The 15,909-nt window shown below is 30.6% G+C and overlaps 4 protein-coding genes across 9 annotated transcripts; 1 reads left to right on the forward strand and 3 right to left on the reverse strand.

The window, feature by feature from the left end:
- Nucleotides 1-385: 385 nt before the first annotated feature.
- On the reverse strand, nt 386-1,660 carry Bka (FCF1 rRNA-processing protein Bka). The gene is made up of 5 exons (XM_069117929.1): nt 1,506-1,660; nt 1,269-1,351; nt 1,113-1,184; nt 727-1,036; nt 386-644 (listed from the first exon to the last, which is right to left on the reverse strand). The coding sequence occupies exons 1-5, from the start codon at nt 1,506-1,508 to the stop codon at nt 501-503; spliced, it is 612 nt and encodes a 203-aa protein (XP_068974030.1). The 5' UTR covers nt 1,509-1,660; the 3' UTR covers nt 386-500.
- Nucleotides 1,661-2,627: 967 nt separating this feature from the next.
- Nucleotides 2,628-8,354, forward strand: LOC138182734 (nuclear RNA export factor 1). Its single transcript, XM_069118883.1, has 10 exons — nt 2,628-2,942; nt 3,019-3,332; nt 3,409-3,495; nt 3,589-3,835; nt 3,911-4,104; nt 4,191-4,303; nt 4,655-4,691; nt 4,772-5,007; nt 5,078-5,282; nt 5,362-8,354. Exons 1-10 carry the CDS (start codon nt 2,864-2,866, stop codon nt 5,794-5,796), a joined length of 1,947 nt encoding a protein of 648 aa, XP_068974984.1. The 5' UTR covers nt 2,628-2,863; the 3' UTR covers nt 5,797-8,354.
- LOC138182731 (integrin alpha-8) lies at nt 8,304-12,887 on the reverse strand. 5 transcript variants are annotated; one of them, XM_069118866.1, is made up of 19 exons: nt 12,622-12,887; nt 12,289-12,535; nt 12,084-12,222; nt 11,942-12,006; nt 11,720-11,870; nt 11,572-11,657; nt 11,318-11,506; nt 11,122-11,221; nt 10,878-11,055; nt 10,619-10,806; nt 10,414-10,538; nt 9,913-10,344; nt 9,671-9,840; nt 9,417-9,600; nt 9,026-9,356; nt 8,843-8,939; nt 8,626-8,755; nt 8,510-8,566; nt 8,304-8,440 (listed from the first exon to the last, which is right to left on the reverse strand). In XM_069118866.1, the coding sequence occupies exons 1-19, from the start codon at nt 12,783-12,785 to the stop codon at nt 8,420-8,422; spliced, it is 3,054 nt and encodes a 1,017-aa protein (XP_068974967.1). In that variant the 5' UTR covers nt 12,786-12,887; the 3' UTR covers nt 8,304-8,419. The 5 variants fall into 5 exon arrangements, with proteins under 5 accessions (XP_068974967.1, XP_068974970.1, XP_068974969.1 ...); XM_069118869.1 differs by having other exon boundaries at nt 8,510-8,562; nt 10,613-10,806; XM_069118868.1 differs by having other exon boundaries at nt 8,304-8,446; nt 8,510-8,562; nt 10,613-10,806.
- A 20-nt stretch (nt 12,888-12,907) lies between these two features.
- Nucleotides 12,908-15,405, reverse strand: LOC138182735 (metalloendopeptidase OMA1, mitochondrial-like). Of its 2 annotated transcripts, none has more exons than XM_069118885.1 (7): nt 14,944-15,405; nt 14,207-14,343; nt 13,948-14,133; nt 13,754-13,861; nt 13,441-13,638; nt 13,182-13,361; nt 12,908-13,098 (listed from the first exon to the last, which is right to left on the reverse strand). In XM_069118885.1, the coding sequence occupies exons 1-7, from the start codon at nt 15,056-15,058 to the stop codon at nt 12,991-12,993; spliced, it is 1,032 nt and encodes a 343-aa protein (XP_068974986.1). In that variant the 5' UTR covers nt 15,059-15,405; the 3' UTR covers nt 12,908-12,990. The 2 variants fall into 2 exon arrangements, with proteins under 2 accessions (XP_068974986.1, XP_068974985.1); XM_069118884.1 differs by having other exon boundaries at nt 14,410-15,405.
- Nucleotides 15,406-15,909: the final 504 nt, after the last annotated feature.

Consider the following 15,909-nt stretch of genomic DNA (forward strand, 5'->3'; position numbering starts at 1 on the left):
ATCGCGATATCTTGGCCGAGTGCGAAAGTGGATCGTTGCAAACTTCTTAACAACTTATTTTGCGAGTCACGCCCGTATAAATTTACCGCAGATCGTTCCTCACTCGAAATGGTCTTTTGCGCCCACTTGTCTAACATTATTTCGCGTTGCTACCATATACGGGGCAGCATCATTCACAAAACAGTAAAATTCTATCGAGTTGCGGTGTGTCACGTGGGCGTTACATGCAACAGCTTCATTGTTTCACCGAACAATAACTGTAACACGTTCTCTTCTGTTTATCTTCGACCGTTGGACAACCGCACAAAATGTGTCGATTGTCGGTCGCTTCTGGACTACCTTCGAATGGAAGAGAAAAAAGCAATAAAGAAAAGCAAGGAAGAAATTTCTTTTGTATGTAAAGAAATCATTTCGTCAAAGATTTATTCATTGATGAAGATTATTAGAGAGTAAGATGTACAAGATTTATTACATAAATTTATACAATAAAAAAAGTGAGTTTATTTTCTAGGTGCTCCATACGCATCCGGCATTCTTTCTATGGTGTACCTATGCTGAGCAACGTACATTATAGGTACACCAGGTATTTTTCGTATTCTCCTCTTTAGATCTTTGTCATTAGTTGCCACAATGTAGCATTTATGCTAAAAAATTGCAGTATTATAAGTACTATAAATTATAAGTACTGTTAGGTAGACCTTTGATTTTGGAACAAATTATACTCACTTGAGTTATTCTATTGACGATACAGTCATCCGCATACGTGCCTTTGTGCATACAGTTTAACCTTTCAAATCTAGGATCTTTCATAATCCTTAAAGCTATTTTATACTTTTGGCCCAATTTTTCCATTTCACCCAACACACAATCCGTTATATATGGAATGCATTTAGCATAAAGGCATTCCATCATATTTTCTATGATATCTAATTTATTCTTAATAGAGAAATTTATAAAATTTGTATCTACCAAAATATGATAAGGAGGTCCTAGTTGTGTGTTATATTGGAAAAACAATGCAGAGGACTGCTGGGGACTATAATAACATCATAACGATATAATTTTATAATCTAATATTATAAAAATATTACAACACATACAAGAATACTTACGCTTCTGTTATTTTAATTTCAGTCGGATTTTCTTTTTTAACTTTTTTTGGTGGTGCACGAAGTTCTGGTTTTCTACAAATCGTAAATATGCATTGTGTAGGTGGTTCTACATAGTAATACTCTTTTACTTTGTGACTGATAATAAAATTGACTTACATTCTTGCATCTCTCAGGCTTATCATTTTTTTCATTTGTGCAAATCTTTGCATAACAACTCTTCGCGTCCTCTTATTTTTTCCCTGTACATTTCAAATAAGTTGAAAAATAACTTTATGTTTTGGCGTATAAGTTAAATAAAATCATTGCAATATCAAAACTTAAAAACATAACCTAAATACGCGTTTAACATATTTTATAAGAAATGTAATATTTTATAGATAAAATGTTATTTACCATTTTTTATGTTTAATATTCAATACTCTATTATGTTTACAATAAAAATTAGTATATCGATAATCTAATTTTTTATTTCAAAATATATACTGCATTATAAATTACGTGCAAAAACTGTTCAGTACTACCAACACTAATATTTTCTGTTTAATTATCTATTACCCATACCAACCTAAAATATGAACCTGATTGTAATATATACCTTAATATTATAATATAAAAAAATATTATTATATAAAAGAGAATTTAGTAACAAATTTATTGATTATATGTTAAAATTATTTATCAATTATAATTATAATCATTCACCAATTTTTATATTTACCTTTATTGCCATAGAATAAAATATCGCTAAGACATAAATCACTAGCTTTGCTATATGATAAACTTCAATAAAATCAATCTTTATTACATAAATATTACACAAATTTATATTGGATCGTAAATAGAATACTTTTTTTCAATTTTATAATCCGTATATATAAGTAGAGAAAACAATGATTGAAAAATAAGAGAGAATTGTAACGCTGAACTCAGTCTAGATGTATTTCTTAAAAGCGCAAAAATTATTATAGTTCAAAGTTTTCTCAAGTTGTAATTAAGTTATTAAAATATAATTATTTGTTTTGAAGGTTATTTCGTTCAAGTTTTTGTTCATTTCTAGGCGACCTGTTAATTTCATCAAACCATTCAATTTCAAATTTCGCAGACACATTTCGCATTTGATGAGTAACAACCCAACTTGAAATTCTCCGAATTCCTGAACAGCTACGCAACGATCTCGTATACTGACAAACGAGATAGTTATAAATTCAAGAAAAATTAATTGTTTCCTTTACTTGTTAGTGTAGATTACATACTACATTGTACTACAATTACATATTATATGACAATTATCTTTTCATCGTAATTCATAACTATAATTTGAACAGATGCACAAAATATTCTTAAATTTTAATATTTTGTATTTTCGCGCGCTTTTTACCATTGATCGGAAGTAAATCTTTCTTGCTGACACGCCATCTTTCTTGCTGACACGCCATCTTTCTTGCCGACCCGCCATTTTGTTTCCGCATTGTGGTAACGACGCTGAGTTGTGTGCACGCTATTTCGTGAAGCAGAGTGTATTTTTGCTCTTTATTAAGTACAAATCAAATACAGAGGAAAATACGTTGAAGTATTACCATTTTTACCAACATATTATCATTGTTGTTGCTATAGATATAATATATATAATTTGATTAAGTGCACAAAAGGATTATTTATGTATTAATGTTTCTATAACTATCGTATTTTGCAATGGGCGTTGCACTTTGTTTGTGATCTTTTGTGGTTTTGTGTTGCTTAATTTGTAAAAGATGCCAAAAAAGTCAAATAAATCGCAATGGGGTGGCCGAGGTGGAAGACCTGGAAATTTTGATGATAAACACTATTTTGGTATATTTTTCTTCATTACTCGTGATAAACTTAGGTGAAATTGGTCGCGTCTACATTAATTTTTTGCTTTACACAGGGCACGATGACCGTGTACCCAGAAATGACAGAGGTTCATACCTTGGTAATAGGCCTAGAGTATCATTCAAAACACAAGCAAGACCAACAAGGGATGTGCCTAGAAGCCTAACATTAGCATGCTTAGATGAAGATGTACAAATGGCAACAAGTTCCAATAATAATAATAATAATAGGCAAGTTATTATGACTGGAAGAAATAGAAGGACGCAACGTGGAAGAAATAGCCCTGTGCCTCATAGAAGATACAGGACTAGTTTAGTTCCTAGACCTAAGCGATTTCCTATGGGAGAAACTAATTGGTATAAAATTACTGTAAGTATATCAGGAAATAAATTTTAATGTTCAGTTTAGTTTTAGTTTTAATCATAAAAATCATTTTTGACTACAGGTACCATATGGACAGAAATATGATAAAGATTATATAATAAATAATCTTCTTAGTTATATAGCACCAGAAACTTTTCTTCCAATAATGGTAAATATGAAACATTTCAATTACATTATATAATTACAAATAAAATAATTACAAAGTGTTAACTCTGTGCAAATTGTAAAAATTTGTCAACAGTATCGGGTTTTTGGGAATGAAGCCAATTTTTACGTAGATGATGAGAAAGTAGCTGTTGCGTTACTTGATTGTGATCGTAAAATTACAACTACTGATGGTTACAAATTATTAGTAAGAGTCTCAAAATCACCGTTTCCTCAATGTGAAATTGATGCCAAGCTGAAAGAAAGATTGAAACAAGCCATGGCTAAACGATATATGCATGCTACAAATGCACTAGACTTGTCAAGGTTTCACAGAGATCCAGGTTAGAAAAATTTAAAGTAATGTTTTACACATAAATTTCTTGTACGGAATATTGTAGTAATTTTGATTGTTATAGATCTTGTTTCCGACTACTTTTGTGCACTATTCCAACCTTCAATATTAAAAGCAGTGTTAGACATTGTATCAGAATACATACCAGATTTGGAGGCATTAAATTTGGATGGAAATAAGTTGCAGACAATCCAATATTTAAATATTCTGAATAGAAAATTTTTAAAGTTAAAGATATTGTATATTGGAGATAACAGGGTATGTAATTTAAGCTGATATAAGCTATGAGTATTTTATCGTTTATATCATAGTGATCGATTCAATATATAATTAACGTTTTGTAGATAAAAGATATTAATCAACTGGATACTATCAAAGATCTGAAGTTGGAAGAGCTTAAATTGGCAGGGAACCCTATATGCAACAAGTATAAATCTCGACAAAATGACTACATTAGGTAATGTATTATTTCAATACGATCTTCTTTTTCACGATGATGAGATTCTCCAGATCTGAGTTGAATTGACACTGTTTACAAATTTTAATTAATACCTACAATTAACAGTATATACACTAAAAATATCAACCTATTTATTTATTAGAATATCTATCATATTTTCAAGTTGTTTGAAATGAAGTAATAAGTAGTTCTTAAAAATTCCAAATTATTTCTGTATTTGTTCCATTACATTAAACCTTTCATTTACCTTTACATTACACCAAACCTTTACATTAATAAGGCAAATATTTCTGTTATTACGATTAACTTGGAGCTTCCGGGCTTCTGGCTTTTCTTTCCTGACAACAGCGACGTGCGGAAAAGGTTTCCTAAACTCCTGCGACTGGTAAGTAATAAACGATAATCGTATTATCAATCACTATACTTCATAAAATATAGAAATAACTACTTTTAATATTTTATAAGGATGGTATGGATCTCCCAAAGCCAATCTTATTCGATGTAGTGGACGAAGGAAACAAAATACCCCCTTCTCAGAGGATGTTTGTTGCAAATGCAAAAGCACAAGAAATTGCTAGTCAATTTCTTCAGCAATACTTTCTCATATTTGATAGTGAGAATCGTCAACCATTGCTAGATGCGTATGTCGAACATGCGTGTTTTAGCATGACTGTGTCTTATCCTCCTCATTATACTAACAAGTAAGTTTCTGCATACGGATTAACTCAGAAATAAACGACATATATTTTACTAATAAACGGGATACTATAGATTAAATGGATACCTAATGGAAAATAGAAACCTAATGGAAAACAAGAACCTAATGGACAGTAGAAACCTGTACAGAACAAACGATACAAACAGAAGGCAGAAGTTATTAAAACATGGTCGTTTGCCCGTAGTTTCATTTATTTCCGAAATGCCACAAACTTCCCATTATTTAAATACATTCACAATGGACATCAGCCTGATTACAGTAAGATCTTATTTCTTTGTAAACAAAAACGAAATGTGCAACCTATTTATTGTGTTATACAGCAGCTTTATATTTCTAGGATGGAATAATGTTGATTACAGTCACTGGACTGTTCAAAGAGCTTGACAAGAAAGAACAGCCTATTCGTTACTTTAATCGTACCTTTATAATAGTACCGGAAGGAAATGGTTACTGTATTCGAAATGAACAACTACATATCAGTCAACCGACAGACGCACAATTAAAACAATTGAGTAGTCAACCACAAGCACAAATAACAGATCCAGGATCACAAACTCCTTCGATTAGCGGCAATGAAAAATCATTAACGGTTCAGTTGCCCGAAGACGTAAAACAACAAATGACTATGACGCTCAGCCAACAAACAAACATGAACTTGGAATGGAGTTTAAAGTGTTTACAAGAAGTATCATGGAATTATGACAATGCGCTTTCAGCGTTTCAAGAATTTTACAAGCGGGGACAAGTACCAGCGGAAGCATTTAATAAATAAGAATATAATACGTGGAAAAGTAAGACTTAGAGAAATTTCAATTTTATTCGTTATTCTTTTCTGCTGCATGTGTCTTTACAGTACATGATAGATTTGTATTGTAATCAGTGTAAAGGTGCAGTTTTCCTAGATATTAGTTCTTTTTCTTTTCTCATCAAAAATAGGGAGTTAATTTTAATCGTATTCATTATGTGTTACAAATGGACATTGACTTTTTTTTCTTACTTTATAATTATAAGAAATTACTGCTTAAAGTCTTATGCGTTTATTGTCTTCATAGCGAATAAAAAGAAGATTGTTGTAAAATACTGAAAGCAGCCAATAATTTTTTCCACAAAGTATTGTATTTAACAGCAATCTTCTTTTTATGTCAATGAAATGCATAATGCTTTTATCATTAAAGAATACAAGATGTATATTATTTTTATTTTAAGAGTAGTTGTCTCTCATAAGTTAAAATTTAGCCATGATTTTTAGCTTTAAAAAATTTCAGGGGATGTTGATACTAGTGTGCGATACAATTGATTTTGACTTTCATTTTTGTATATCTGAAGTTTCATACAGCAATACAATATTCCAAACTTCAGATTTTAGTTTCTTATAATTATTTACAACATACAATTGTAATTCACTTTTGGAATTATATCGAACATGAGCATTGTGTTCATTATGAGAAATACAAATAATACTTAGATTTTTCGCACTGCTAGTTCAATTGCGAATCATATTTCGTATGTATATAATGATGCGCATTTTATATTATGATTCAAGTAATCTATATCTGATACGTTTGGTCCATCCTAGAATACGTATGCGATAGTACTCTAACGTTTGTAAATAGACAATTTTATAATACTATGTAATTATTTGTGCCTTTCTTTAAACTGTCAAATGAAATGAGCATCATTATGTATTTGATATAGATTAGTTTACATTAAATTTAATAAGGCTACAAATATCATGAATGTATAATCTTAGAAAGATTATATCACATCTCACTTCATATCATGCTGGTTGTTTGTATTTATAATAAATATGTTACATAATTTTATGAACATTTAAATAATGAAAACATCTATCACATAGCGTGAAAAAAGATCTATTCTCTCTGTAGCAAATTTCTTTAATCAGTTTGATATTAAAGTTATTGTGATAAAATAATAGTTCTAGCAAAAGAATTTAGCATCGATAATAAAAGAGATACGAATCAACCAGCATGAAATGTTTGTATCAATTGTTGGGAATTGAAATACCGCGTTAATTTTATACCTTTCGGAATTTGCGCAAATTTATATATAGATGCATTGTTAATATCTATATCCATTATTATATGTTTCTGTCAAATCTGCAAATCCAAAGATTAGCTACAGTTCGTGAGCATAAATTATTCGTTGGTATCCATAAAGAACGCGCGTTTAATAAAACGATATCACTCTATTATATTACACATATCCAGAGGATAGCGATGAACTAGCCCTCACGATATGTAACCTATTCAATTTATTCATTTCTGAAAATGGTCGAATTGCCTTTGTGACGAAAGAGAAGGACGCTGATGAAAGAACGAAAAACAATAGTTCTGATGGATCAGTTGGAATTCTAACAAGGAAGTTTGATCTTTCTTGTAGAAGCTTGTCGATATGCAACAAAATGTGCTACGACAAACAGTCACACAATATATGTACAATGTTAAGAAACAACATGACATCGAAAAGGCTGAACTGCATTCGACCGTATCAGTTACTCCTGCGGACTGAACCCACAGAAAGTTTCGTGCTGTATTGATGTCGAGCAGACAGGAGCTATAACCGGCTCTCAATTTTGTGTCTTTTTGAAAGACATAATAAATCATACTGGCACATGGAACTGATCGCAGTGGTATGACAACGAAACTAAAGAATGGAACAAAATGTATTCGATGTAACGGACTTTGTTTGAAAGAATTATTCTACGACATAGAATTGTTATTACAATTATATAAAATAAGCATGATTGATATATTACCGAGAGTATAATTTATGCTCACATTCTGTACAGATCTTATTAAAATGATAGAATATTTGTAGCAGTACTGCAAGTTCTTTGGGAAAAATATTTGTTCCAATGTACTACTAGTTGTTATCAAATGTTTTTCGTTTTGCTATATAGAAAGAATGTCATTCAAAAAGGAAGCAAGAGAAAATGTAGAAAAGGAAACAGGAAAACGCAAAAAATGTGAGAAAGATATTTTTATTATCATATACATTACATATGTAGTAATAGATTGATTGATTCAGTAGGGAAAATTATTGATATTGCGAACTATTGCGTTTGTAACTTCATCTTTAATTAAACAAAATATGTAAATAACTGATTAATGTATATGTTTAAGATACATTTTTACATTATGTATACTTGTCAGATTAAGGTACTTGAACAGATGAAAATATGTAACTTGTAATTAATAAAAGTAGATATTTGTATACATAATATATAGGCGTTTTTCATCGAAGGCAATAAATGTAATGTAAATAAAAATTAGAAATTTATTAAATAAAATTTGGTTTTTACAGAATAAATGTGAAGTATTTGATATTTTTTAAGTACCTTCCGTCCACTAAATATCACGTATTTTCAGGTTCAATCACCGCCAAGATCCCGCTTTCTATCACTTACGAATAAGATGTTAATTAATTTTTACTTTTAAAATCACAGGATACCATAGAATACTTACTTCATCAATTTCTTGTTTCGTTAAGTCCTGTTTTCCTTTCCGTTTAAAGAAACCTAACTGAAAAATGTTATTAAATAAAATATGTTATAATCACGTTCAATAAAAAGATATCTTACCTTGTTTAAAATTGTGACACAAATGCATAATAATAACAGCCCGACCAAAACAGAAACGATAATAATCCATAGCTGTAGCTTTTCCATTTTTGGAGTGTAATAGAACATTGTCATAACTTCTACTGTAGAACTATTTTTAATCATTTTTAAATTATTTCAGATAATATATAGATATAAGTACTTAGAAAATATGTAATAAAATGTAAAATGTATTTACCGGGTTCCATTGATATCTAGCCTTTCATCTGGTTTTATGATTTCTACGTTCACCTCGGTGGTAAATTTGACAACGGCTCTTTTATTCCTAAAGTTGGCTTAAGATATCGAAAAAAGCGTAAACGAATGAAACATGTAATAGTATGTTATAATATATGTATGAAGAAGTAATATAAGTGATTACCTTTAAATTTATCGACATTTAATAAAAATTTAATCACTAACTTTCCAACATCTTGTAACGTTTTCAGCGTATTTAAACTGCATACGATGGTCGTACAAGCTATCTCAGGTGTTGAACAATTTATATAAATAATATTATCTGTCAAATTTTTGTTCAATATTTCTGGAGTTTGAACATTCTTCGCGTCACTTAGGTATACGGCTGAAGCCTCTACGTTTCTTTTGTGTATATCAAATTTATCTAAGAATGATTCCTCTTGAACTTCACCTAATTGACTATCCACTAAAATACTCTCGGAAGAGCATTCAAAAAGTTCCCCTGATATGTATAGCTAAAAACATATTTCATCGACAATTTATATCTACAAGAAAGAGAGTCCATAGATTCTTACTTGAGGTTTGTACATGTATATCAAAGTTGTTGAGTCTTCAGTAGCTAATGGCACTTTAACAACAAGTTGTGCATCTTCTATAGGCGATGCTCCAAGTTTATACACTTGATAAGTATGTTGAAAAGTAATATTTGAAGAACTTTCGTTTAAAGTAGTTAAATAGTAGGCTTCTTCATTTGCTTTCCTGAAAAATAATATTAGTAAAAACAAATGCATTGGTTGCTACAAGACAAATATATCTAAATAATACGAACCCATGCAGAGATAGAGAAACCTCGTTTACTAAATTAAGAGTTTTGCTTATGTTCGTCGTTCCATGATTTATACTACGAGTTTTTATGATTGCGTAAAAATATAATTTATTACGGTCATACAGCGATCCATTAATTAAGTGTCTCATATCCAAGTTTAATTTAACACTTCTCTATAAAAAAAAAGCATAAATTTTTATTATCATACATTAACAATACGATTTGTAAGAAAATGTTCAAAGTACCTCTTCTCCGTTCCAAATGGGGTTTCCCGTATCACAGATTACTATCAAATTTTCTTTCGAGTTATCTTCTTGGCAAAAGGGTAAAATGCTACGTAACATTATTCTCTCAGGGAATGTGAACTCAACTATGGTAAGGTACGCAGGTTCTCCATAGTTTTTCAAACTGATTTCTAAACTTATATCGCTCGAACCAATAACCCACGTATCGTTGTATTGTATATTATAAAATTTTGCAGTAGCGGATATATTAGAATTACAAACTTTATCTTCTCCACAGCCGATGTTGAAAGGAAGGAAAGCTTGAGCAGTTTGTAATTTATTGTTTCGCTTTTCAACAAGACAGTATTTGCAAAAATTACTCGACGTATTATCATATAAAAAATCATGTTTCGCAAAAATACTAATCGGCTCGATAAAATCTCGTATGTTTCTCTGGGAAATATCATATTAAATAAACCATAAGTTGGTATAAAATTGACACAAAAGTATGCTTAATATTACCGAAATATTAACTTGAGCAGATAGACAAACATTTGACGTCAAGTTAGAAGATTTCAACTCCAAAATTGTTTGTTGAGTTCGCTGGTAACGTTCGTCTATAGTAACTGTAACCTTAGATTTTATAGCTAGAAATGAATTATGATTCACTGAAAAATATAAACAGCTTTAACCGTATGTGAAGATTTACATAATTACGTACATGTACCTTGCTCACTATTATAACGTACATTACGTACAAAGTATAGCGGGCATATTTTAACTAAGAATTGCCTAGCGTCTCTTTGTAAAGTATTAGGTACAGTCTCAATTAAAAGTTGTGTTTTTGTTACTGGTTTACTACGTAGTATTATAGCGTGTCCTGATTTGTATGCTCCAACTGCGATATCCAAATATCTGCGCGTAGAAGATTATTGGACCTGTACTGATCAAATAGATTTAAATATCGCATGGTGAGTTTTACCAACCCATTTGCATCGATATCAACCGGTTTCGATATTGAAAATCCAAATCTCTGTATTTTCTGTGAAGGACGCCGTAAAAATTTTGCAGCTTCGATTCGCTCCGACACTTCCAGATAATCTGAACCGCCGTTGAATACATAGATCACACCATCATTCTCCCAAGGTGATCCCACAATAATATCTATTGCAATAAGAAAACAAATTCTATGAAAACCTACGCCATTTGATATAAATAGATTCGGATTACCATCGAATCCATCAGCATCCAAATCACCGCTAGCTATGGCATATCCAAAATGACCTCCTTCTGCGGTCCCGTATAATATTTGAGTCATTTCAAATTGTCCCTGCAAGAAATACATAAAGTACCTACGCCAGAGCTCTGCACTATGCAGTACGATATACTGCGAGACAATATATTTTCAGCGCGAAATACTTCTTACTTTGGATGTGCCGATAAATACATAGACTCTGCCGTTATCTTCTCCCCAAAGGGGTGCTCCAATTAAAAGATCATCTAAACCGTCATTGTTTAAATCCCCTACGGCCAAACTGGCTCCAAAAAATTCGCCAATATGAGTTCCATCTAGCTTTGTAACGAATTCACGCGACTCTGGGTTGACTATTATTACCTAGAGAAAGAAATTGTTCATCGAAAATCTTTAATTTGATATAATTTCGAGATATTGTTAATTACCGTGCCAACGTAGTGCCACCCGGGAGCTCCACTGACGAAGAGTAATTGATCTTTTTTGAAGAAGTAACCAGATTCAACGCTGTATCCTGTAAATGTATATCGTTGTACACTAATCATAAAAATAAGTTTGTCGGTGTAAAGGGCATACCAAACTGAGATAAATTGTCAAGAAACGACAACTCTATGGACATCGTTTCATTTAAATATACTACATCCACGGTGCCATAATCTTCGTGTTTTGGCTTCCCTACGATGCGGTTTATTTTTCTCTGTTTTTTGCCTTTGTTGCCTTCGGTTTGCTAGATTTTATTATAAAAACGTTACTATATGATATAAAAGAATATAGCAGTCAAAAATATTATTTATATACCTTCATTGAAGCATAATGAACAGAAAAGCCATGAAGCGGATTGTACCAAAATTTCGAATCGAAACCTAATCGATCGAAATGATATAATTATTTAATACATATGTTACAATATTAATCATAATTTTAATAATTAATTACATACTATAGGACATAAGATTCTTGTCTTCGATTGACAACACGTCCGAAGAAACTTTTCCACTGTAACACATGCCTTGCAAAGTTTCGAAATTAATATTTGTGAATGGTTTTGAAATCACTACAATTGTCCGTGGTGCGCACACCTATGATTAAAATGTCATTAAAAATTGTATTTAATATCACGAAATTGTTATTAACATTCCACTTACTGTCAGAATCCCATTTATTTCGTCTACAGAAATGGCACTCCCAAACCAACCAAATTGTTTCCGTATAAGTATGTTCATTGCGAACCGCGTTTCGTATCCTTTTTCGTTCTCAATCTTTTCTGGCTTGATTATTTGACATTTGCTATTTTTAATCGCACACCGGAACACGACACCAGGTTCGATCAGGTACGGAAATCTCTGTATAGAAGGCGAGGAATAATTTCCTTTCGGTGCTCCAACTATCAACCTTTCGTAATTATTATATAAAAATTAAATACGATCTAAGAGAACAAATTGATGGATATTTCACATACAAGGAATAATATACGTTACCAGGGTGTATCAGTGTCCGGTTCGTAGTATAAACGTACAGTGTAACCGAAATAATTATTAACGTTATAAGAATAAATAATAGGAAAATCTATGTCTATATTATATCCATACACTGTTCCAACGAACAAGAGGAATATTTCTATAACAAATATTCTGTAAACCATCGTGGCGAATTCAAACTTTACGTGCTCGTCGGAAAAAGGTATAAAACTATCGCAAATTTTTATTCAAGCACAGGAAGACAAATGATAATACAATCGTTGAGATATGTGTCATCATAATACAATTTAACTGTGACTAATGAATCATTTATTTCATCAAACTCATCGTCGTATTACAAGGATATATAAAAAGAATCTGTAGCTGCATTTAAAATCGCATACCTAAAATTTTTGAATTTTTTAGCATGTGTTTTTCGATATCCTTCATGTAATATGGTAAACGATCTCGTGGGTCCTTCGCTGGTAATTTAGGACACTACATATATAAAACATATTTACAACTTATATATTTCTAATGTGACATTTATACTTTTAAATAATCAAAGATTGTAATTATACCTTGGCTTGTTTCCTTAATTCCAAAGCTGTAGGCATTAGTTGGATAGTTCCCTTTTCTCTCTTATCTAAAGTAGGGTGATCCATAAATAGTGGTATTTGAAATTTATCCTGATGTGTAAGCTCTTCAAATTTTTTCATCATCTCCCAGAATACTAAAACTTCTCTAGGGTCAATACAACTCTAAAAACATAAGAAACATTTTTAGGACTAATTGCAAGTTATCAAAATTCTAAAGCTATATTAAATAAAAATTGCACACTTTTGCAGCTAATTCAAGTCCAACTTCATCAGCCTCAGTTTCAGATTGTCTTTTGTACCAAGAAAAAATGGCAGCAAACATTATATACATAGTTGAACAAAGTATAGCTGCTGCTCTACTTTCATAAAATACCCAAATTAGAAATGAAAATACAATAGTTGCAACGTAATATATCACTCCAAAAGACAATGTTTCTGACTAGGAACAATTATATTACCATTAATTATTATTTCCTGGATTAGCATTTTCTTCTTTTGTGAAATATTAATTATGAAATATTAAAAACGTCATTTACAAAATAATTATAACTCACTGTATGAAGAAGCATATCATGTGACATTTCATGGGCTAAAATAAACGTTAGTTGATCATTGCTTTTAATAAAGTTGAAGATGTCAATAATTACGATAATATTTCTATCCTAAAACATTTAAAATAAAATGTAATTTTTATTATGTAGAGTAAAATTTTATTTCACTTTTCTATATATGTAGATGATCTACATACTGGTAATATCATAACATTAGGAAATGATGCTATAATATTAAACATACGATGGATTATAGTAATAGTCCAATCAGTGTCTTTAAATAAATTTTTATTAGAGTTTATCAACCGCTTTAGTGCTGTGGCAATTATTTTATATTTGGGATCATGTAATGGTACCACGTTCTTCTGATTTTGCACTATTATCTATATAAATTTGTGACTATGTGAAATACTGCCATTACTTTCAGTTCACCCAAATTTTTGTTTAAATACATACTTGAAATAAAATTTTAGAACTTTCAATTTGTTGAGCTTGATCAACTAAAATTAAACGTGGTTTCTTTCTTACTGGATCTTCCTTCAAATGTGTCAAGCAATAAACAAATAAAATGAAAGATAGAAATCCCAAAGAACCTAGAAATACATATAACATATATTTCTTATGTTATTTTAAATACTTCTAAGTGACAGATAGTATACCATAAATAGTATATTTCCTTCGCTTAAACCACCTTATATATTTTTGCTGTTGTTCTATATTTTTTTTCAACCACCATTTTCTTACAAAATGACCACAACAGATTGATCCAAAGCACAGAATTAATGGTGCAGGATAATTTAATCTTTGAGTTGTATGAAAATTTGATATTTGAAATTTCAAACCCTGCCATCTTCTTTCAAGTTTTTTACATTGAATCGAAAATGTTCCATAATTGGTACTATACAATAGACTTCTTTTTGTACATGTTAAAGCTCTACCAGTCGTTAATCGAAGATATTTGAAATACATTATTTATTCAGAACATTTATATAAATGAAACCATTATAGCAGTATAACTTTTCAATAAATCTTTACGAAGGTTATAAACTGAAAAACTTTGCATAGGTCTTTCCTGAAACGATAATTATTTTGTATGGCATAATATAAGGTTAGGATACATCTTGTTGCTGAAGATCAGATGAAAAAAGAAAAATTTAAAAGGGAAAAAGAGAAAGAGCATATGCTATATGTACTGTAATATATGTTGCTTGCGTTAAAAAGTACAATATTTTTAGAAAGAAAACCATAAATCCGGTATACGAATGCCTGACAAATGTTTTTTATAATGGTATCAGTGTATTGATGCATCAGCTGATATGTGTCAAAAAAGGCAGCTTCGCCTTCCTTCGTACAGACGTGAACTGTTGATATTTTAAATGACCTCTTACGAATAAGGTTTACTTAAGAATTGTAACATTGTATTGAGGAAAAAAAATGAAATGCTCCAACGTATTTAAATGAATCTCGCAATTTCATTATATCTAAATATATTTTTAACTGATTATTTAAAAACTATTTAACGTATGTAATGTTAGAGATTTGTCACAAGGTTATAATCGATAATTCAAGCAAGATCGATTAATAACTGTTACAATAGCTGATCAAAACTAATACATATAACCTAATTTTTTCCAAATTAACCACAAATCGAGGATACTCAATTAATTTTCTCGTTTCTTAACGTACAATATACAATATATCTCTGCAAACGTAAAATGTCTTAAAATCACTTTGCACAGAAAATGTTGAGAAAGACAATTATATGTATACTTTATTTATGTCTTTCAATCTTAAGCCATTCTTTAGGGATAACTAGTAAATTGTTTTTTCACAAATAATTGGAAAATTGCATAATTGTTTATGTTTATTTATAACGTTCAACTTTCAAACAATATATATGCAAATGACCAACGTTATTTTAAGGTACATATTAGTCTCCTCTTTCAGTTATCAATTTCAAAAGAACAAAACAAAAACAAGTCGGTTCGGTTAGAATAAAAATATTTAAGAAACTCGTGCGAAGATTACTATGAAAATAAAACGAAAAATTCACAAACGAGACTTAAATGCGTATGACGTATATATGCATATATACTGATTGTTCTTGAAAATAAACCGGACAGGGATAAATTTATGGAGATACAAATTAGAAAGGAATT

The sequence above is a fragment of the Bombus flavifrons genome, chromosome 8 (assembly GCF_040668555.2).
Source record: "Bombus flavifrons isolate JBK064 chromosome 8, iyBomFlav1_principal, whole genome shotgun sequence".
Classification (NCBI taxonomy): Eukaryota; Metazoa; Arthropoda; class Insecta; order Hymenoptera; family Apidae; genus Bombus; species Bombus flavifrons.

What these genes read in the sequence shown, in the direction of transcription:
- LOC138182734 (XM_069118883.1), top strand. Translation starts at nt 2,864, where the DNA reads ATGCCAAAAAAGTCAAATAAATCGCAATGGGGTGGCCGAGGTGGAAGA. An exon ending in TGATGATAAACACTATTTTG is followed by an intron (nt 2,943 to 3,018) that starts GTATATTTTTCT and finishes TGCTTTACACAG; the next exon opens with GGCACGATGACCGTGTACCC. An exon ending in AAACTTTTCTTCCAATAATG is followed by an intron (nt 3,496 to 3,588) that starts GTAAATATGAAA and finishes ATTTGTCAACAG; the next exon opens with TATCGGGTTTTTGGGAATGA.
- LOC138182735 (XM_069118884.1), bottom strand. Translation starts at nt 14,719, where the DNA reads ATGTATTTCAAATATCTTCGATTAACGACTGGTAGAGCTTTAACATGT. An exon ending in ATGATATGCTTCTTCATACA is followed by an intron (nt 13,639 to 13,753) that starts GTGAGTTATAAT and finishes AATTGTTCCTAG; the next exon opens with TCAGAAACATTGTCTTTTGG. An exon ending in AATTAAGGAAACAAGCCAAG is followed by an intron (nt 13,099 to 13,181) that starts GTATAATTACAA and finishes TTATATATGTAG; the next exon opens with TGTCCTAAATTACCAGCGAA.
- LOC138182731 (XM_069118865.1), bottom strand. Translation starts at nt 12,785, where the DNA reads ATGGTTTACAGAATATTTGTTATAGAAATATTCCTCTTGTTCGTTGGA. An exon ending in GTTTCTCTATCTCTGCATGG is followed by an intron (nt 9,601 to 9,670) that starts GTTCGTATTATT and finishes ATTATTTTTCAG; the next exon opens with GAAAGCAAATGAAGAAGCCT. An exon ending in TATACATGTACAAACCTCAA is followed by an intron (nt 9,357 to 9,416) that starts GTAAGAATCTAT and finishes ATATGTTTTTAG; the next exon opens with CTATACATATCAGGGGAACT.
- Bka (XM_069117929.1), bottom strand. An exon ending in AGCCTGAGAGATGCAAGAAT is followed by an intron (nt 1,185 to 1,268) that starts GTAAGTCAATTT and finishes TACGATTTGTAG; the next exon opens with AAAACCAGAACTTCGTGCAC. An exon ending in GAAATTAAAATAACAGAAGC is followed by an intron (nt 1,037 to 1,112) that starts GTAAGTATTCTT and finishes ATGTTATTATAG; the next exon opens with TCCCCAGCAGTCCTCTGCAT.